This window comes from Lepidothrix coronata, unplaced genomic scaffold (assembly GCF_001604755.1).
Source record: "Lepidothrix coronata isolate B3197 unplaced genomic scaffold, Lepidothrix_coronata-1.0 Scaffold46, whole genome shotgun sequence".
Taxonomy (NCBI): Eukaryota; Metazoa; Chordata; class Aves; order Passeriformes; family Pipridae; genus Lepidothrix; species Lepidothrix coronata.
Window position 1 is genome coordinate 2,382,533 of NW_016690226.1, and position 22,305 is coordinate 2,404,837.

Sequence of the window (22,305 nt, forward strand, 5' to 3'; positions counted from 1 at the left end):
GGAATGGCACTGCAAATGCTATCACCAAAACTAACAGGAAGTCAAGTCTCCTAAATGTCTGACTTCACATCCCTATAGAAAAAAAAAACCAAATCTACCCCTAATAAAAATCAAAGGAACAACAATAGCAGTAAAAAAACCCTTCACTGTTGCTTTGAAACCTGCAAAGTCTACACTTCTACCAGAAATTTCTCATGTACAGAAGACACTGCAAAGTGAATGGGTGCAAGCAGGCAGTTAGAGACTGTAAAGCCTGTAGTTCTTGGCCTTATGTCAGCCTGATATAAAAGTGGGGTTTTCTACTTCTGATAAAAAGCTCCAAAATTCTGTGAACTAAGCTGAAGACTTCCAGCAGCTGTGGTTAATTAATTGCTTACTATTTTTGAGGCCATTGTTTTTTGCTTTGGAAACAATGTCAATTGTATCAGGTGTCAAGGAATTTTCAAAACCACACTCTATGTGAGACTTTTGCTTGCTGTTTAACATTAAATTGCATAGGATGAATGGAGAGACCATTAAGTGGACCGGTATAGTTTCTGGGAGCAATTTCAGACTGTTCCTCCAGACAATCATTTTTTTACCATTATTTCTCACATTAATAACAGAAAACAAGCCTTTGTCCAAAAAGGAAAACAAGCTACAGGTTTACTCTTACCACAATACACATGACAAAGGACATCTTTCTCTGGAGACTTGTTAAAAAAGTTACTAAGAAGCAGACAGCATTATCCTGATAAATTCATTGATGGAGCAATTGAGGACAGTTGGCTTAGGAACAGTGACTTCAAAATAATCTTAATCTGAATTGATTATATATATATATATATATATATATATATATATATATTTGGGATCAGATGCTGACTCCTAAGGTTAAATAAAAAGTGTATGTATATATCACAAAAAAGACAAAGTTTTTTACATCTTAAGTATTTTTTTAATAAATTACAAACAAATATTTACAGACAACAGTAGAGGTAAGGTATCTAGTTCTACAAAAAGATCATGTGAAATGCAGTGCAGTTCCTGTAAAATGCTTAAGTGGTATGTGTAGTAATAAGCAAAAAGTTCATTTTCTGTAGGGTCTGTATTTCCTAGCATAGGATATGGTAAGGGCACAAGTTACCTGTGATCCTTCTCATACTGTTAGTTAAGAAGTAGAGGATAAAGGTCTGAAGGGTACAGGGTCATAGAAACAAAACAGACCTCAGAAAGAAAAAAATTGGCAGAAGGGGCCAGAAGATACATGCACAAATGCATGCAGTGTAGAAAGCAAGGAGGCAGAATTTTAGCCCTCCACGAGTTCACAGAACTACATGAGCTTGGAGACTATCAGGCCATGCTGATAGTCAGGAAAATACGCAGGCAAATCAGAAGATTCAGCTTGGCTAAGCAGTTGTGGATGCCCCATTACTGGCAGCGTTCAAGGTCAAGTTGGATGGGGTTTTCAGCAACCTGGTCTACTGAATGACGTCCTTGTCCATGGCGCTAGATAATCTTTAAGTCAAGTTTGCAGATGACACCAAATTGTGGACAGTCAGTCAACATACTAAAGGACTGCCCGACAGAGAGACCTAGACAGGTTAAAATTAAAAAACGGCAAATGTAAAGCTCTTGGAAAGAGGATCCACTTGCAATAATACAAGCCAGGATGTGGTTGGCAGGGGAGCAGTTCTGTTGAAAAGCAGCAGAGGGACATCAATAAGCAGCAAGTAGAACATGAGCCAGCAGTGTTCCCTGGCAGCAAAGGCGGACAACAGCATCCTGGTCTGTATTAACAGGAGCTTAGCCAGTAGATTGAGAGTAGTGATTATCCTCCTCTACTCAGCATACATTGATTAGACTGCATTTAGAATACTGCATACAGTTTTGGACCCCTTCAAGAAGGCAGAGATCAATTAAATTGGAGCAAGTTCAGTGAAGGGCTACCAAGATGGTCAGAGCACTTGTCCTGCAAAGAAGGAGAAGCTGAAGGCACTGTACTTGTTCAAGCATGTAGAAGAGTAGGCTTTGGGAGGGTACTTAGCAGCATCCTTCCCATACTTACTGATCATTAAACTGATCATCAAGAAGATGGAGACAGTAGTTCCAGTTGGGAGAATGGAAGATAATGGGCATAAGTTGCAACAAGGAGAAAGATGAAAGGTAACATCGTGCAAAAATTATAAAAAGCTTTAGATAAAAAATAAACCACTACTAATAGTAGTGCAACTTTCTTCCAGTGCAACAACAAACTGAAATGTAGTTTAATCACAAAGTGAACCACTGTCAGGAGATGATCAGTTTGCCAGGCTTCTGCCAACTCCAGGAGACAGCTTTGTCTGGAGCACTGAGTTCTTGTTGCATAACCAAGACTAGAAAATGCAACTTCCATCCATCTGGGTCTGCTGAAGGATGAGCTGTCTTTCTTCTGACTATAAAAAGGTACTGATCAAAAATTGCATAGAAAGCTGAGCAGTTAGGCCTTAGCTCTTACATTCTGTGTTAGTAGAGCACTAAAAACTGCATACAAAACAACCCAAGAGACTTTTTCCACGATTCAGTCTATTTATCTTCACACAGTAACACTAGAAAAGGAGGCTGTCCCTTTTGAGAAAAGAAAAATAGGCACTGGAAACTGCTCAACTAGTCTTGAAAGTGGTTCTTTATGAAGCTCTGATAACTTCATTGCATGTGGAAGACCTTCAAGGGAAGAGGTAGCAGCTTCTTCACCACTGAATTTTACAGCTTCTCTTCCATCTTTCTTTGCTCCAAAAAGCAATTATTTGCTTATGATTTAAGATCTGAAACAAAAGAATAAGAAAAGCACACAGGTAAATTACTGTCTTTTCTTCTAGAAATTTAAGGAATTATATGAGAATACCGCAAGCTTTAAATACTACTAAAGCGTGAAGATGAATTAAGACACTGTCACATGACTTACAATAATCCAATTAGAGCAGCCATGTGACCCATGGTATCTGATAGCCACTAGATGTTTTACCCAAATTATCTGTTTATGATTAGACATGTTCCTCTGCAACTGGAACATGTTAAGAGCATTTATTGCTTACAGCCAGCCACCTGCTATGCTGGTAATCTGTGAAGCTGTTCTGATTTGGTGACTTTGGATCACACAAGCAGGCAATTAAGACCACTTCTATGCAAAGGTTTTATGCCTGTAATGTCAGTATCAGTTGTGCATCACAAATACACGTGATGTTGCTGCTATTTCTTCCACACAGTATATGCCAAGTGCTTTTGGAGTTTTCTCTTTTGACAATTGCAAATACAGCTCTTATTTGACAAGGAGGAAACTGAAGGCAAAGGGAAGTTGCAGTACAGGAAGTCAGCATCCAGCAAGTCCAATACTACGTGCCCAACCTAACTCACCACACGCAACATGCATCACCCTCTAACCAGGCTGATTTCCACTAAAGCATACATAAGCCCACTTACATCGGTGTTTCCACCTTCGTGCACACACAGCAACTCTATAAGAGTAACCACCTGGATGTGCCAAGGCACTATGCCCTTCAGTCTTTGCTTCTATTTTGATAGCACTATCCGCCCCTCTCACTAATCTCTAGCTCAGCACCACTCCAACCTAGGATAAGATAATGGTAACATATGATACTTCCTCTGTAGACAATGAGGAAAAAAAAAAAGATGTCTCTAGTCTGGTCCTCACAGTGTTCCTAGATCAGCCTGAAGTATTTTTGTGATTTCTATGTTTAAAATCCAAGCAGGTTTACTGCTTTACCTTCTAGCTGACTTATGCCAGCTTGATGACAAGACTAAAGAACACGACCAAAATGCCAGCTGGGGCAGATGTGGGTGCGTGTGAAATACTTCCTTGTGTCTATGCAGTGAGAGGGTCTAAACATGAAAAGGGGTTCTCTCATTTTATAGTTGTGGTCTTAAGCATCAGGTTTCATACTTCCCACAAACCATGCAAAATGTTCTGTTCTCACATGGCTTGCAAACAGCACTAAAGCAGGCACAGCTACATCTGACGTCATGGCACGATGTAACAACAGAACCATTTCAGATGTTAAACCTTTAAGTGTGACATAGGGGCACAGTTCAGCCAAGGACACAGCCTGTGCAAAGCAGCACATCACATAGGCCAGGAATAATACACTGACTTACTTCATCTGGTCTTCAGTATTACTCCTTGGTAACTAACAGGACATGACTCAGTTATTAGGAGACGTCACAGTTTCCTCTACAGTTGTACAGCCCTGTTTCAAGTCTGCTTCCTTGTTTCAAGACAGTTTCATCAGCAGCTTTGTCCACATCACAGAGTCAGGTTTCTTATACTCAGTCCTAACTGCCTCCCACCCTTCCACTTATCCATGTTTCTTCACATTCAGAGATTTTTTTCCCTTTTCAGCATTGTTTTCAGCAAATATCAGAATGTGATTGCTCGGCTGGTAATTCAACAGAAGTATCAAACCTGGCAGAACAAAAAACTCTGCAGCAGTAAGGTGCCACTTGCTTCCACATCACTGCCCATTTTGAGAATCTTTAAATGGATTATCTGTATCAGCAGGCTCCTAAGTGGGTGTGTACAAGGCAACCCATTGTGGTGCAGGAAAAACATATTTTTGCACCATTAATAAAATTTAAAAATTAAAAACACTGCTTATTTTATCCCTATAATTTTTAATTTTAATTTTTGTGCATATTTTAGAATGCATATAATAATTATGGTAGTAATCATATATCATTTATAAATAAATATGTATAAATTGTGTGTATATGTTCAAAGTATTTTACTGATGTGGTGCACCATCAAAAAAGTTTGGGGACACTGATGTACAACACAAAAAGCAGAAACCAGTATGAGATACTCATAGTTACACCATTCAAATAAGGACTGTATGACAGACAAAACATCATCTGATTTTTCTTTCCTGGAAAGAAAAGGAAATTCACAGTCAATCTGCAAACTTAGTTTCTTAACAAATAAAAATGCTTTGATACACACTAGCTTATAGTACACATTTTTAAAAAACTTCTTAAATTTTCTTTTTCAACATTTAAGTCAGATAAAAAAAATTTCAAAAGAAGAAGTTTCTGGTGTCTCAGTTAATCAGTTTGGAGACAAAACCAATCTCAAGTTGGAAGGCATCCGTAAGGATCATGAAGTCCAACTCCCTGCTTTTCTTGGGACTACCTAAAACTAAACCACATGACTAAGAGAACAATGACTACACTCTAATTTTGGCTTCCAAAGCACCTGGTAGCGTAGCAGAAAATAGCAATGAAGATTTATCTGTAGAAAATCCAAAATTCCTATCTGTGAAACAGGAAGTTTCCAGACAGATTAGTCATGGTGCTAGATCTCAAAGTCTTTGATCCTTGTGACAGCCAGGTGGTAACCATAGAAGTAATTTCCTCAACCTGGCAGATTCAATGGTAGCATGGAGAAGTGAAATCATCTGCCATCAATAACTGTGAATGTCTCAATTTCCCAAGGGTATAGTTGAAGTGCGTGATCTGCTTAGAAGTAATTTCACTGCAGTTGTGTAAGATTTTTTCAGAAGTCCAAACCAAACCATTCTGTGATTCTAAGCAAAACTGTGCATAAATATGTAATAGAACTTTCTCAATGCTGGTGTGTCTGCAAAGCTTACATGGACTAAGATGGTACTAAGAACCATTGCTGGACTTTGAATTGAGGGCAATAAACATACTACCTTACTGACTTCTCAGACTATAAGCCTTTATCACTTGTTAAGGCATGGAATAACGTCAAAGTGCAAGCATGAGCAAGAGATGAGTTATTAATGAATATCAGTAACAGTTAATCCTGCAGTTTTAAACTGTGTCCTGCTCTGGGCCCCCCAACACAAGAAAAAACCTGGACCTGTTGGAACAAGTCCAGAGGAGGGCCACAAAGATGATCAAAGGGCTGGAACACCTCTCCTATGAAGACAGGCTGAGGGAGTTGGGGCTGTTCAGCCTGGAGAAGGGAAGTCTCTGGGGAGACCTTGTAGAAGCATTCCAGTATCTTCCAGCTTACAAGAAGGCCGGAGAAGGACTTTTCACAAAGGCATGGAGTGATAGGACAAGGGGAAATGGCCTTAAGCTCAAAGAGGGTAGGTTTAGATTAGATATTAGGAAGAAATTCTTTACTATGAGGGTGATGAGGCACTGGAACAGGTTGATCAGAGGGGCTGTGGATGCCCCATTCCTGAAGGTGTCCAAGGCCAGGTTGGATGGGGCTTTGAGTAATCCATCTAGTGGAATGTTCCCTGCTCATGGCAGGGGGGGTGGCACTAGATGATCTTAAAGGTCCCTTCCAAACCAAACCATTCTGTGATTCTAAACTGGCTAAATTGGCCAGTCTTCTGTACACTTCCATCACAAACATCTGATTCCCTATCACATATCACACAGGGACATGCCCACCACACACACGCCACTTCCCTCCTACTAATTCTCACTCTTGTTTTCTACCTGAGTATAAAGGGGTCAGAGAGTCATACATAGCCTGACCCAGCATTGCCACTCCCAACCTCTGTGCCAGTCAGAACACTCTTCCAAGACACAGGAAGATTCACTCTCACATACCTTCTTAGCTGGGAGAGTTGTTCAGGTGCTCCTCATTTCCACCTTCTGCAACCTGCATCAGTTCTGCAAGCACAAAGGCAATATTCAGACAATTCTGGCCCTCACAACACTCTGCCTCTCTGGCCCAGATGGATCAAGGATAATCTGATTGAGATCTGGGACATTCATTTGGCATGAATAATAACCCTGGCCAACATGCCCCATCCCCATGGGACCACCATTCAACACCTCCCCTCTCACCTCCATACTTGACTCTGCACTGTCTTCATGATCCTTTACAGATCCTGCGAAAGCCAAGCATGGGAGGCACTCAGCACCCATGGTGCCACCCATAACTGCACATCAGGAAGCACTAGGCAAAAGTCACAATGAATAAAGACTGTTCCACAGTACAGGCTCTTACCGCCTTCATTTATGCTATAGCCATCTGCATGGTAGGCCAGCATGCTAATATTCTCATTAAAGACATATGCACAGAGATCAGAAGACAACTACAGTCCCCTGCCTTGCTCAGCTTCAAGCTATGACTCTATTGCCTAAGACTGAGTTGCTAGTTACAACTCAACATGTTGCCAACATCATCAGCTAACACCAAAACCCAACACTTTTCCCCCCAGGAGAGCTTCCCATCTCTGAACAGGCACTCACCTTCCTCAGTTACACCATCATCAACTGCACACTTGGATCTCAGGGTGCTGCTCTGCATGGCAGACAGTTCTGAAAAAAGAGATCACAGTAGAGCTACAGCTCTCAGGAGTATCTCACTGCTTAACTTCACAGTGGTGTCAGTCATTGCTTAGAGATGTGTGGAGGAGCAAGAATCAGAGTGGGAACGGTTCCAGGCGTGGAAAAAGATATACAGCAATTGAAAAAGGACTTTATTATATGGACTTTACAGTTATTATGTGGTTTTAAATATGTGCACTGTATGTTACCCCTACAGTTGTAACTGCCCAGGCGTGCCCAGACATGGCTCTCCCTGCTTCCCTCCTTCTCCCTCTGACTGGCTGAAGAAGCTGCAGTGAGGAGAGAGCTACCATTCGTCCTTTCTTCCCAGTTCCTCCCTCTTCTCCTGAGTCCCTACTCCTATTCGTTTCCCTGGCTGTCCTTCTCATGCTCCACCCCACTTTCTGGCCCTTTCTACGCCAGAGCTTATATAAACCCCGCACACTTTCACTGCCATTGCACCTTCTACCTCGCTCGGACCTCTTTGTGCAGTGTCACGGTCCCACACCCCTCCCCCTCGGACCGTGCCAGAGATGAGTCACCAGGTACAACTCATAAGACAAACAGAAACTCTTAAGACAAACAACTCATAGGACAAACAGACAGGCCGCTCAAGACCTTCTCCAATCAGGTCTTAAAAACCTTCAGTGGTAGAAACTCCATGATGACCCTGTGTAGACTGTCCTAGTGATTAGTTATACTTAGAGACAGAAATCTTTTTCATCATATCCACACAGAATCTCTACTGCTTCAATTTTGGACCATCACCTTGATACCCTACTAATACACCTTAGTAAACACGGTGGCTCAGCCTTCTTATCAACATCCCAATAGGTATTGGCAGTGCTGTTAAGTAGCCTGAAAGCCTGCTCTTCTCTGTGGTTGAACAAGCTCAATTTCTTCAGCCTCCTCTCAGAGGAGGAATTGTGCTCCAGACTGGTGGCACTCTTCCAGCACTGGGTGGGCCACAAACTAGATGCAATACTTCACAAGTGACATCTAACAAGTGACAAGTGAAAATAACCACTTTCTTCAATCCACTGGCACTCCTTAGAACAGCCTAGGATGCTCTCAGCCTTCTCTGTTTCCAGGGAGCACTGCTGACTCATTGTGTACTGTCCATTAGGACTCACAGGTACCTTTCAGCAGAGCTGCTCCTCAGCCTGCACGAGTGTAGGGTGTTGGTCCATCCAAGTGCAGGACTTTGTGTGGCTTCTGCAGAATTTCATAAGGTTTACACAGCCCTTTACTCTGCCCTTATACTGATTGACTGCACTGCACATTTTGCTGTCATCTATAAACTCCATGACACTGTTTCCTCTCCTTTGTCCAGATCACCAAAATACACAGACCTCTGCAGTATTTCACTTGCCACTGGCATCCATGTAGAGTACAAACCATTAACCATGACCTGCAGGCTTGAGAAGCTGGCAATTTTTCTGCCCATGTAGATAGACATCACTTCAGACTAGGATATCCCAGCTTAGGACTCCAACAATGCTGGGGACACTGCATAAAAAGCCTTGCTAAAGTCAAGTTATATGACACCCATTGTTCTTCCCTCATCTGCAAATCTAGTAATTTCATCCACAAAAGGCTGACAACTTGGACATCTGCAACTTACACGTACTCCCCAATCTCCAGCTTTTTTCTCTGACCAGAAACACATTGCAAGAAAATTCGTCCCAGGATTCTCCCAGGGACAAAAGTGAGCCTGACCGACCTTCATCATTAATGAAGATGTTAAAGAGGACTGGACCCAGTATGGACCCCTGAAGCACACTACTATATACTGGCCTCCAACTAGACTTCATACCAGTGATCACATCCCTCTGAACTCAGCAACCCAGCCAGTTTTCAGTCCAACTCACTGTCTGCTCACCTAGCCTATACTTCATCAGCATTAGAGAGCTCTAAATCAATCTCCTGGTCAACAAAGGCCCACATTTTTGTTGTTTATTCTTTTAAAGACAACTTAACAGCAGATGTTCTCATTATAATGGCCATTCCATAGTGGTTTCAAGCCTCCCTGAGCTTTGGCTTTCCTAATATCCTGCTTACCTGCCTAGGTAGTGTTCCTAAATTCCTCCATTGTAGTCTGTCCCTGCCTTCACATTGAGCATAAGCAACTTTTGCACTGGAACCCTGTCAGGAGGTCCCTGATTAGCCAAGATGATTTTCTGATTTTCCTGTTTTCCTGACCATCAGCATGGCCTGTGCTCATGCTTGGAGAAAGTCCTCCTTAAAGGCCTGATGGCTCTCTTGAGTTCCTTTGCTCTTCAGAACTGTCTCCCACAAGATCCTGCCTACTCTCTTCCTGAATAAGTGGAAACCTGCTCTCCGTAAGCACAGGGCCTGTACTCTGATGTGCACTTTCTCCACTCCTCTCAGTATCTGGAGCTGTTTCTTGGTCACTACAGCCAAGGTGGCCATTTGTGACCAATCCCCATCCAATCCTTCTCTGCAAATGAGTAGCAGATACAGCTGTACCCCACCCCTTGCTAGCACATGCAGTATCCTGTGTGAAGTTGTCCCTGATGCTGCTCAGAAATCTTCCTGACAGCTTGAATTCTTGTGTTGCCTTTCCAGCAGAGGTCAGGGAGGTTGAAGACAGACAGACACAGAGAGTACTGTGTTCCACCACAGACAATGAAGGACAGCCTGACTACATTTCACAAAGCAATCTCTCCAAATCAAGCTTCCCCTTGGCAAACCTTCCTCTTGGTTACATCAATTCCTGTTCCTCACTTAAGTGCTTCATGTGCACACACTGGAGAAATGAGGGCCTCTTTGCAGAGAATTCCCAACACGCAGCATTAAACAGAAGCCAGCCCTTAGCAGGGACTGTCACTTGATCTGTATTCTCATCTCACTCTGACTGGGACTATTTTTTTTTATTTCTTTTTTTAAATCTCAATCATCTCCCAAATATACACCCTTCAAGTCCTTATGCTCTGCTGGGGTTATTTCTAAAGGTGATAAAAATACAGGAGTCACTCTGCCCTTAACTACAGCCTGAAAGCTGGTTAACTCTTCTCCTGACACTGCACAATGTTCATGGCACAATCCCACCCAATACTTCCAATAGGAAGCATTATATAGAAGTCACTCTGAGCCTTCAACTCCAAGCTGACAACAAACACCAAACTGGGAGGAGCTGTCAACTCCCTCAAGGGCAGGGAGGGTTAGGGCTAGGCTCTCAGGCACTTGGTGCGAGACTCTTGGGGTGTCCTGTGCAGGGCCAGGAGTCAGACTTGATGATCCTGATGGGTCCCTTCCAAATCAGCATACTCTGCGATTCTATGATGGGATCCTGGTCTCTTTGCCTGCTGGGTCATTATCACTGACTGCTCCACAGAACAGGCACTTACCTTCCTTATTTACACCATTGTTAACTGTCTGCTCATCTTTCAGGGCGCTGTCTTCCTCGTTCAATTCTCTGTCTGAAAAGAGATCAGAGTATAGTTTCAGTCCCTCAGGAGCACACTCCATTGCTTTTTCCCCCTCACCAGCACAGGTCACTGCTCTGTGCTGCCCAGGGCTCAGCAGCTGCTATCAGCAGAAGCTCTGTTTAAAATTTCTTTGTACACACACTTCAGAGAACATCATAGCCTTGCCTACTATTTCACACCAGAAGAGTAGTGACTGCCTGTTACTTAAGTGCTGCAGGGTGTCCTGTGCAGAGGTGCACTAACTCCCCTTCATGATGTTCCCACTATATAGTGCTACAAAATAAAGTATTTTATTTTCTTTAATTCCTTTAGTGTCCAAACTGACAACCTTTATCTATGAATCTGATTCTCTTTTGCCTGAACTGTATGTTTCCCTCCTTTCTACTTTACGACAGGCATAAAATAAACCTCCTTCTCCTATATCCACGTCTATGTATGTAGAAAAAGTTACACAAGTGATAAGACAATCCCACAGTGCACCACACCTTCACCATCAGCTACACAATCCCTGTTTCTTCATATGAAGGAAGCTGTTCTACACCCATTACAACTCATGCAGGAGAATAAGCGGCAAAACCCAGGAGGTTCTGGGTTTTCTTTTCCTTACTGTTAGCATTAGGGATTTTTTCCTTAATAGGAAAAAATTCTGCCTTCTCCAACCCCCACATTATCAGCTACTTGTGGAAAATGGTGGAAGAGTTAGTGAGTGAATGAATCAGTAGTCTAACAGACTGGGGAAAAAAACACATTTTTTTTCTGACTTGAACAATAATGATCAATTTCCCTAACCTTTGAGTAAAAAGAACTTTTAGAAAAAATACAGGTCCCCAAATTTCCTTGGAATTTACACTGACTGTATTAAGAAGACAAAACTGGAGCTTTTCTTAACTGCCAGATGAATGAAGTCAAAAGACTGTCCTAGAGCATAAAAAAGCAAGTGGAAGATACTGCATCTAAAAATGGTGCTTCTCTAAGGAAAGAAGCCTGCTGTATCTCCCAAATAAGAATTTTGCAAGTTTGGAAGCATCCCATCTCTAAATTGGTGTGCTGATCTATTTGCCATCAACACAAAGCTTTGAAGCCAGAGCATTTTATTGTCTCGGGTCCTGTTTGAGGGTTTCTTTCCATCAGAAAGCAAAGCCCACCTACTCATCATGATATCCTATGAAAATACCCTTGCACTCTTTTGCCTGTAAATAAAAGGTGACATTAGACAAAAGGGTAATTTGCTTATTTACTCTAAAAAGGGGTTCCCTCATATACGCTTAGTTCTTCTTCCCACAGTGGAAGTGGTTTCCAAACACAGCATGCAGCATCAGTCTCATTGTATCAAAAGGGAAGGTAAAGCCCCAAGAAGGTATTTGTTTTGTGCTGTTTACCAAACGCAAGGTTCCAGGTCTTTTTGACTTCTCATCTAGTGATCTACCCATCCACATTTACTGTTCCTAAGGCAACAGGTCCTTCTAGGCCAACAGGGGAATGGTAAACTCTATACTGAGAACATGCTAATACGTTTAGGACTGCAAAAGGTCATGTGCAAAATAATTTCCTCCCTCCAAGTTCTCCTGTTTTAGGGCACCATCTCACTTGTTACCTGCTTCAGGCCTTTCATTCTCACAATGAACAGGTTGTGAAAATGTAACTGCAAGGAAACAGAAATCTTTTTTAGAAATATGTATGGAGACAGCACAGTAGTCTGCAAAATGTGCAACTCAGTCTTAAAGTGACAATTTCATTATAACACTTTTAGCAGCTACTTCTGAAAACTAGTATGTTATGCCACTTAAAGGACTCACAATTAATTTCAGCTTTTCTCCAGCAACCACTTAAGGTCCCAGACCATGACCAACATTGTCTATACTTATGCCTACAGCTTTACAAAATCTTTCTGAAGTCAGTTTACTTAAGGTGATAAAGCTGCAGATTTGCCATAAAAAGCCAGAGAGAAGAGAATACACATTTGCTTTTTTTACTTCATTTATGTGTTGCACTAACGCTGTGACTTTAAACTCTTTCTCTCTGTAGAACTTAAAGAACCTCTAATAGAAACATTCTAAAGCAAATTTAAGTGCAGTACCAAAATGAGGGGCTTGGGGGGGCTTGGTTTTTTTTCTTCATACCCATCTTTCTTTTTTAACCTTCAGATTCACCTGTAGTCTCTAGACTTTAGTGATCTCTGAACCATGGTCTAGAAGCACAGCTTTAACAAATGTTTGAGAATATCAAATGAAGTTTTTTACTTAAAATCCTGCTAAACAGCTCATAAGGGAGGTAGAAAGGGAGGAAAAAATCCCAAACAAACCCAACGACAAAAAAAATCCAAACCCTTGCTTTCATAGTGCTACCTCTCTACCTGTAGCAGCTTTTCCAGGCTCATCACCATCACATTTTTTAAATCCCCAAACTATAAAAACATTAAGAAACTTCGGAAATTAAATTAAAGAACAAATCAAGAAATTAAATCAAATATAAAGAAAACCTCTGCAAAGCGACACAGTAGTTTGCAATTCAAGAAACATCCTGCTCCAGGATGCTGACTGCAGCAGCTCATGTGAGATACCAGACCGAGCATCCCACATGAAGACACTGTTAATTCAACACCAGAACACTCCAACAGGGCACTTGACCCTGCACCTGATGGTGGGAGCTTTGACCATTCCCCACTGAAACAGTGTTTGGTCTCGCAATAAAGTGTTTTTCAATAGTCTTCCCCTGTTCTCCCTAATCTGCTTAACTGTTTTGGGGTTTAATTTAGTTTAGTTCCTAAAAACAGGCCGCAGTGCTCCTGGCAACAAGAATCATACATGTTAAAGCTGGAACACGTTAGCCAAATTCACCCTTGAGAAAGGAGCACAGACTAAAGAAGTTGTCTGTCCCCTTCCTTCTCTGCTCATCATATGGAGCAATTTCCATACTCCAACACACAGACCCAGAAGCCAGAGAACAGAATAATATTGCAGCAAATAAAAAGAGAAATAAAAAACAAACAAACAAACAACCAAAACCACCCAAACAAAACACCAAGAAAAAAACCAAACAAAAAGCCCAATGCAGATTAGAATGGACAGCAGAAGCTCAAGTGAAGATCTGGGCAGGAAGACAGGAATGCAGACCACCCTGAGACTCTGTACTGCCTGGGGAACAGACTGGCAACTAACAGAGGTGAGAAGTTCCTCCACTGACTGTCTCCTTCCCTCATCCTGGCTGTTACAAGAAGAAGGCAGGCCTGCAAAATGAAGTAAGAGTCAATCAAACATACTGCTAGCAGGTTTTTTTTCTGAAACAACTGCAAGAGGTTAGAGAAGGCAAAGGAGACAACTGCAGCTTGACCCAACGGGTGCAGGCACGCTCCAGAATCACACACCAAAAGCAAGGACCATAGTTCTGCACATCAGACTAACAACGAGCCAAGCTAAATTAACAGCAAACTCCTGCTAGTCTTATTTGATAAGAAATTTCCATGGGGAACACTGGGAATAAGCAATGCACTACATTCATATTCAGCCCTAAACACTTGATACGAATACTTAGAAAAGTTTAGAAAAATAATTACCAAATTTCTCCAAGAATTTTGTATCACAGAATATGCTGAGCTGGAAGGGACCCACAAAAATCATTGATCCAACCCTTAGCCCTGCACAGGACCACTCCCAAAAGTCTGAGATTATCATCCAAACACTTCTTGAACTCTGTCAGGCTTGGTGCTGTGACCACTTCCCTGGGGAACCTGTTTCAGTGCCCAAACACCCTCTGGGTGAAGAACCCTTTTCTAATATCCAACCTAAACCTCCCCTGACATAACTTCAGGCCATTCCCTCAGGCCCTGTCACTGGTCACCACAGAGAAGAGATCAGTGCCTGTCCCTCCTCTTCCCCTCACGAGGAAGTTGTAGACTGCACAAGCATGTAAGAATAAAAGAGACAGATAATATTAACCTCATTTCAGCATGTAAATCAGCCCTAGTTCTTCATTGTTTGAGAGGGAATTCATCTCCAAAGACAGCTGCTGACCAGGGAAATCTGAGGTGATTCACTGTCTGTAACTCTGCCAGCCCCAATAACACATTCACTAAGTGCAGGTTCCTATAATTATCCCATATTGGACCTCAGCTGAGACTTTAAGTCTACATGTGCCCACACTGAAAATCAATTCAAAAGCTTAGATCCTGCAAAAAAGTAAAGAGCAAATCAGAGTCCCTGCTCCAAACAATAGCAGATGTCCAAAAACATTAATACAGCAATACAGGTTTCTTACCTTTGTCTGAGTTATGCTGTTCCCAGCTGTCCACAGAGGAAAGTTGCTCACATTCTCCTATAATGAAATTTATTTATTTTAGAAAGTATGTACTAGTCACTAGAAAAAAATAAGTATACTCTAAGAAAACTTACTCCTTTACCTCTCCAATGAAAGACTATACTGACACAGAATAAAAACTGACAAGCCTAGACCAAATAAAAGCAACGGTCTGATTTCCAGACATCTGTGACTCCGCCTTACCTGAACCATGCACTGGACTGTTCTTCTGCGCAACTTTTATTCTTTCGAATTTATCGCTACCTGCACCCAAACAAACAGAACACCCGGAGAAATGACTCAGAAATAAAGTTTCTTTGGAAACTCATTGACAGCCTCCATTCATTCCATCCCCTCCCCTATCCCCAAAGCAAAAAAAAAAATAAAAATAAAAACTTCACTGAGAACATGCAACTGAATACTTGACTTGGAGAAAGAACAAAGAATGAAATATAGTTTTAGGGGAAAGACAATTAGTGAAAGATAAACAGAATGGGCCTCTCGCAACAAGAAGTCAGAACACATCTAATCAAATCTAAGGTAGAGCTTAATTTATGATTCTGAGTCTTGTACTTAAATCGGCAAATCTCTTTTGCTGTTTGATTATACCTGTGCACTGCTTATCCTACCAAGGTATAACAAGTTTCTTTTCTAGCATATTCAAACCTTCATTGTTTCAAGGGAAGTAACAGAATTGTTTTGATTCTACCTGATAGCCAGTTACAAGCAATTAAATGCATGCTGAAAGAGACTGGGGAATTTCCATCCTTGGAACTATACAAAGTTTGCCTGGACAAGGCCTTAAGCAACCTGATCTAGCCTTTGAAGTTAGTCGTGCTTTGAGCAGCAAGTTGGATGAAATTTCCAGAGATATCTTTCAACCTAGTTTATGATTCCATGCCAACTAAATGGAGAATGAGCAGGAAAACATAAGGTCCACATACAACATATATATGTTTAAGTTCTGATCAGAGCCTTCCTCAAGAATATCATCAATTAGTCCTTCCCCATACTCCTCATCCTACAGCCACCCCATCTGGAAGCCAACAGGAATTTTCCAAGCAGAGCATGCATAGGATGAAGAAATGTATTCCTGTTTGGAACCCTCTCAAACACAAAGAGGTGTGCACCTCTTTTTCAAACCAGAAGACAATCTGACACATCAACCCAAAAAGGTGGCAGGAGGAGATACGGACCTCCAAGATGATGGCAACACTGTTGGTGTATTGAAATTGTGTGAAAAATTTCCATTGCATTTCCATGAGTATTGCCTTGGCATATTTAGGTGTGAACAGTAAAACTAACTGCGTACTTAAAATGGCTTCAGCCTTGAGGCTAGAACAAAAGAGGCTTTCTGCCAAAGTCAAGGAGGAGTTTTTGGCAGGTGAACAAGTTTTCTCATCTCCTATGGACACCTGTTGTTATCCAATTAGCGCTGTACAACAGAGTACGTTTTCCTTATGTATTCAATCTTGTGTGAACAAGAAACACACGTCTGAGTGTCATAAGCAGTATATAAGGTGTCTTTCTTCTAATAAAGCGGACATTTTGCCGATCATAATGATCTGTGAGCATCTGTCCATACCCCTCCATCAATACAACACAGGCTGACAGGAGGCACAGAAGTCCCCATTTATCAGTTGATCACACTGAGTTGTCAGATTAGACTCAGTATTCAACAGGCTGTGGTATAAGCCTGTCCTAACAATAAATCTGATCTTGAGGGCAGCTTTACAATGTGCTCAAAAAGGGCTGTCAAAAGACTCTCAGGTAGGAACAGGAGAGGCTACAAACACTTGGTAAGTAGAAACAAACAGTAAATGAAACACCCAGTCTAAAGGAGAAATATGCAAATGCAAACTGCAGTGCTTCCCAGCACTCAGAGCCCAGTGCCCAAATGCAAGGAAGTTCAGTACATCGTTTCCTTCAAATCTACTAGCCTTTGCCTAAATTGTACTTGTTTCTATTACTGTTTTTACAAAATATCCCGTGGTTAGAAACTTTCATATGTTCCACAGTTCCTTAGATGAGCATAATCTTGAAGCACGTAAAACTCAATTAGGAAATGCTCTACATACCTCTTGCATGTAGGAATACTAGGATTCCCAGAAGCAGCATAAAGAGGGAAAAAAGCACAATAAGAATAATTCTGTTTCTTTTGTGAGAGCCGTATCCTTTAAAAAAAAATAAAAATGATTGGTTATTTATAAAGCAACAGTTCAGTAGAAACATAACCCTGAGTACGTTTTATAGCCTATTTGTTTTTTAAAAAGTAGCCTCAATAAATTAATGCACAAGAGTCAGTTAGTAGCAAAACCCTAAGCCAACTCCAGCACAGTTATGTGTTAAGTACCTCAGTTCAGTGAAGGTACATCACCCCTTGAAAGGCAATGGCTATTCCACTTTTTGGCATATGAAAGTCAGAGCCAGATTTCAGCCAAATGAAATTTCAGCAAATATCTTGTATTTGGTTTCTGTGGCAAGGTTTTGATGGCTTCTGTGATTAGATGCCAGAAGCTGCCCCCATGCTGGATAGAGCCAATGCCAACTGGCTCCAATATGGATCTGTTGCTGGTCAAGGCAGAGCCCACCAGTGACCGTGGTAGTGTCTCTGGGATAACACATCTAAGAAAGGGGGAAAACTGCTAGACAATAGCAGCAGGGAAAGAGGACTGAGAATATGTGATAGAAACAGCCCTGCAGACATCAGGGTCAGTGGAGAAGGAGGGGTAGGAGGTGCTCCAGTCACCAGAGTAGAGATTCCCCTGTAGCCCATGATGCCCCATAGTGAGGCAGGTCGTCCCCCTTCAGCCCTTGGAGGTCCACAGGGAAGCAGAGATCCACCTGCAGCCCGTGGAGGACCCCACACTGGAATGGGTGGATGCCTGAAGGATGCTGTGACCCCATGGGAAGCCCACACTGGAGCAGGCTCCTCGCAGAACCTGTGGCCCCATGGAGCTCCACGGCTCCATGGCCACCCTGGAGCATTTTTGCTGGCAGGACTTGTGACCCTGTGGGGGATCCACACAGGAGCAATTTGTGAAGAACTGTAGCCCTTGGGAAGGACTCACATTGGAAAAGTTCAGGGAGGGCTGTCTCCTGTGAGAGGGATGCCACATTGGAGCAGGGGAAGAGTGTGAGGAGTTCTTCCCCTGAGGAGGAAGGAGCAGCAGAGACAACGTGTGATGAGCTGACTGCAACTCCCATTCCCCATCCCCCTGCGCAGCTCAGGGTGGAAAGGTAGAGATATTGGGAGCGAAACTGAGTCTGGGAATAAGGGAGGGGTTTGGGGGAAGTGTTTTAGACTTGTTCTTGTTTTTCATTATCCTACTCTGATTTTGATTTACAATAAATAAAATTAATTTTTCCGAAGTTGAGTCTGTTTTGCCTGTGACAGTAATGGCTGAATGATCTCTCCCTGTCCTTACCTCAACCCATGAGGCTTTTGTCCTTCTTTTCCCCCGTCCTGCAGAGGAGGGGGAGTGACAGAGCAGCCTGAAGGGCACCTGGCAGCCAACCAAGGTCAACCCACCACATGTCTCATTTCTAACAAGTTTCTAACACAGAACTCCAGTGAAGGAAGAAGAATTCTACACCAGTAAACCACGAAAATTACTTTTGCACAGAAATGAGAAACTGTGTCAGTTAGGGACTGCTTTACACACCCTACAAAAGAGATGATTCCAAACATGTTCTAACTCTGTTTAAAAAAGAAAAAAACACAAGCCTCAAGTTGAAGGCTTTCCCAAAGCAATAAGCAACAGGAGGAGAACTCTTTCTTCTAATTTTGATATCTCTCTGTGAAGGGGGAAAGAAGTATGTTCATTGATTCATGCAGATGATGCTAGATGAGAAATTATTTTATCTAATGCTGCTAGATATCTCACTTGAAATGACTGAACAGTTTCAATCCAATTCATGGAGAGTAGTACATAGAGCACAAGTCATCAGCATTAGTTACAGGAAACCAGAAGGTTCAAAAGAGATCTTTTAAGTTGGTCTCCTTCTGTTATTACTCAGTCCAGTTTTTTGGGGGGATCAAACTGTCAATCTCATACCTTCCATCAACCTTATACACACTTTTAGCAGACAAATCACTTCTGATGCTTTTTACTCTTTAAATCCAACTCCCCTAGAAGTCAGGAGAAATCTTACAAAGTTCATGCTGCTTCCCATCCAAGCCCCTCAGACCTGTGTTTGCAACCTGACACATTCATTACCTTTTTCATCTGAAATGCATTGAATCAAAGAGATTTCAGAGCTTCTTTCCGTTTGTGAGAATGTAATGAAACATGTAGCGTTCTTGGTAGCATCAATATTCTTTATAGGGATGGAAAATTCCTGGCTCCAATGGCTGCGTGGATCATTACTGAGTTTCCAAGTGTAATTCACAGGCCTCTGGAAATCTGATGTACAGTTTAACACAAGGTTATCACCCTTGATGCTGTAATTTATTTTAGGTTCTGAAGGGGGATCTAAAAGGAGAGAAAACATTGAGTTTAATTATAAACTGCCTTGAATTTTAGCACAGTACAAGGACTGGAGCAACAAAAGCAGCAGGAGAGTGCAGAGACAAAAGTGTTCATGTAAGGTTTGTGTGTGCACATGCACACATGAGCAAGAGAGAAATGTGTTTCTAAAAGGAACCTGTAAACCACCTCTTTGGGGTTCTTTGATGCCTAGTTCAAGCCTTCTCGTGGCTCACTGTCAATAGGACTAATATACCCACTGGTCAAACGTATTTGCCAAAGAGTGCTAGTGAAGATGAGTAGATGTGCACCGGATGATGCCACAGATATTCAAGCACATAATGCCTGGGATAACATGGTCAGCTTGCTCAAAGGGTTTGGTTGTCTACCTGGAAGTACAGCATGCCATCTAAAAGTCATTCCATGGTGAGTAATGATTGGCACACAAATTAGATGCCACCTTTGAAAATATGTTCAAAGTGCCTAAGCAACTTAACAACAGAGCCAAAGAACAGCCCCCCATTGTTTCTATTTGCTTTGTTGAGAAATAAACAATCCTCTTTCTAGATTTTTTAATGTGAATGAAGTGGTGCATGTTCTTTATGCAGTTCTTCCTCTACTTACCTAATACCTCAAGAACGAATTCTAAACAACCATCTTTCCCAGAAGTCCGGTAGACTAACTCATATGTGCCAGCATCACTCTTCTTCAAGTTAAATATAGTCAAATTCCCATTCTCCTTAAGCACACTCCTGCCTTGGAGATGAGTTAAATATGTCGGTGGATTTTGCCCATCCCATTCAGCCACTATATCCTTGTTTTTGTTCCAAGTAATATCCTCTATTCTTTGCTTTATTTCTACTGGAAAAGTAAAATTTTCTCCCACAATGCCAGACACATCCTCAGAGTAGATGAGCGCTACAAGAGAAAAAAAAAAAACAAGTTACTTTAACAATTGTTTTATAAAATACTGCTTGACTAACACTGTATGCAGTATAAGACACATTCAAATTTAGGTTAAAATCACATCACAATGTTGCAAACTAAGGCATGTGTTAGTTTAGAATTACCCAAACACAGGCTGTCAGCACAATCATATGACAGGCACTACAAAGAGATCCAATTTCCACGTTCTGGTCCCAGGTAGAATCATTGTCCCAATCTTCTTCCCTATCCTAAGACCCTCTATCCTCAGTACTTTCCCTCTGTTCACCTGAATTGGGTCTCCTGCCCATGGTCTGGTGAAAAAGATGAAATTGTCGCCAGTAAAATCTATTTTAGCATCTTGTTTCAGAACACCCAGACTGAAGTTCCCTATGAGTAAATAAATTTTTTCCAGCATGAATATTCACAGTTATTAAAAAGCACACTTCTGACATAAAATTACTACTCAGTTCAAAGCACCTGCTCTGAAATCATGGAGGTATTAGGGATTTCCCTTGGAAATGTCACTCAAACAAGCTTATTTCACAGACAACATATGTGAAATAACATCCAAACCTCTGAGATCTAGCAGAGCTGTCAGCAAGAAATGGAGCTGTCCAGAAACCTGAACTGCTAAAAAGGCCCAGATATTCAATGTAATTAAACACATAAGAACAGAAGAGGAATAAGAGATTTTCCCTAATTTTTATTAAAAACAGCTACATTTATAAGAAAAAAAATATCTACTGATGTAACAGACAAAATTTTGCTGTGGGGAGGGGATACTGTAAACCATTAGCATCTCTGCATCCCTGCTTCTGTCTTCAGGAATCAACTTCCAAAGAGCTCTAAAACAACCACAAGATTACTGCCACGGCAGTAATAGACAAAAACATGTTGATATCGAGTTCAAGTTACACTTGCATTAAAGACTCTATTCCAGAGACTACAGCTGGTAGGTGGTAATTTTTTACTACTAAGTTGAAGGAAGGGCATGATTAAGTTATAAATGAGGTCTCATATTAAGGCGAGATTCCCAATACGCACCATGTAAAACTTCCCTTTAAATAGTAACTGTGCATGACGAAACAGAAATACTTCTACTCCTCAAGCCAACCAGTTGCAAGTGACAGCTACTATTTTGAGTTTGTTTTGGTTTTGATTTTTTTATTTATTTGTTCGTCAAAGGCATCAAGTTAAGAACCCACCAATTCTTGTATCATTCCGGGCTTCCCTTGCTTCTGGTGTCATCATTGTTACGTCAATGTTACATCATTACTACTGTTCACAAATCAGTGTGGATACTACAGCTTTATCACACCAAGTCACTTCCCTTCACTGTGTACAAGTCCAGAAAACAAACTATAACCCATCTTGCTCCACGTCCTATCTCCTTTCCATATGAAAGCAGACAGAAGGTCCTTTCCCATCGGCAAAGAACAGTGCTAGTCAGTGTACTGTGGCAGCAGCTCCTCTGCTTGCTGCCAGACCAGAGAATCAAGGACTTTCTCAGACAGGATACTGAAGCAATGAGAAACACACTTCTGTGTGCTTGGGTAGAGAACTGCACACACAGGTCTTCTCCATGCCTTATTTTTTATGGAATATCCAATTTGTTTGCAGTTTACCCATGAAACTACTCTTCTTGTGCCATTACAGGTGCTACTTCTTGATGTCTGCACTGGAGGTCTTTTCCAGGCACAGGAAATGTAAAAGCAAACAGGGTAAGCTCTCACTCCCACATCTTTTCAACACAACCTACGTGCTTTCTTTGTCTTCTATCCTGTTCAGGCAGATTTAAACATCTCACTTGCTCCCACTACCCCAGTATGAGCATCTCTTTCCACTCATCTCAATTAACGATTTCCAGAAAAGAAAAG

The 22,305-nt window shown here is 41.7% G+C and overlaps 1 protein-coding gene across 5 annotated transcripts in view; it reads right to left on the reverse strand.

Annotated features, from left to right (window-relative positions):
- Window positions 1-920: 920 nt before the first annotated feature.
- Window positions 921-22,305, reverse strand: part of LOC108497285 (SLAM family member 5-like) — a 28,239-nt gene continuing 6,854 nt past the window's right edge. Inside the window, exons 2-11 of one of the 5 annotated variants that reach the window (XM_017814790.1) lie at window positions 20,126-20,419; window positions 19,253-19,507; window positions 17,111-17,206; window positions 15,237-15,296; window positions 14,994-15,050; window positions 12,334-12,381; window positions 10,659-10,730; window positions 7,210-7,278; window positions 6,562-6,624; window positions 921-2,783 (exon numbers count right to left, since the gene is read on the reverse strand). In XM_017814790.1, coding sequence (XP_017670279.1) covers window positions 6,566-6,624; window positions 7,210-7,278; window positions 10,659-10,730; window positions 12,334-12,381; window positions 14,994-15,050; window positions 15,237-15,296; window positions 17,111-17,206; window positions 19,253-19,507; window positions 20,126-20,419 — 1,010 coding nt within the window. In that variant the 3' untranslated portion in view covers window positions 921-2,783; window positions 6,562-6,565. Of the gene's footprint in view, window positions 2,784-4,744; window positions 4,801-6,561; window positions 6,625-7,209; window positions 7,279-10,658; window positions 10,731-12,333; window positions 12,382-13,897; window positions 13,966-14,993; window positions 15,051-15,236; window positions 15,297-17,106; window positions 17,207-19,252; window positions 19,508-20,125; window positions 20,420-22,305 lie in introns of those variants that run through there. The other 4 variants (XM_017814791.1, XM_017814792.1, XM_017814793.1 and 1 more) reach the window with 4 other exon arrangements.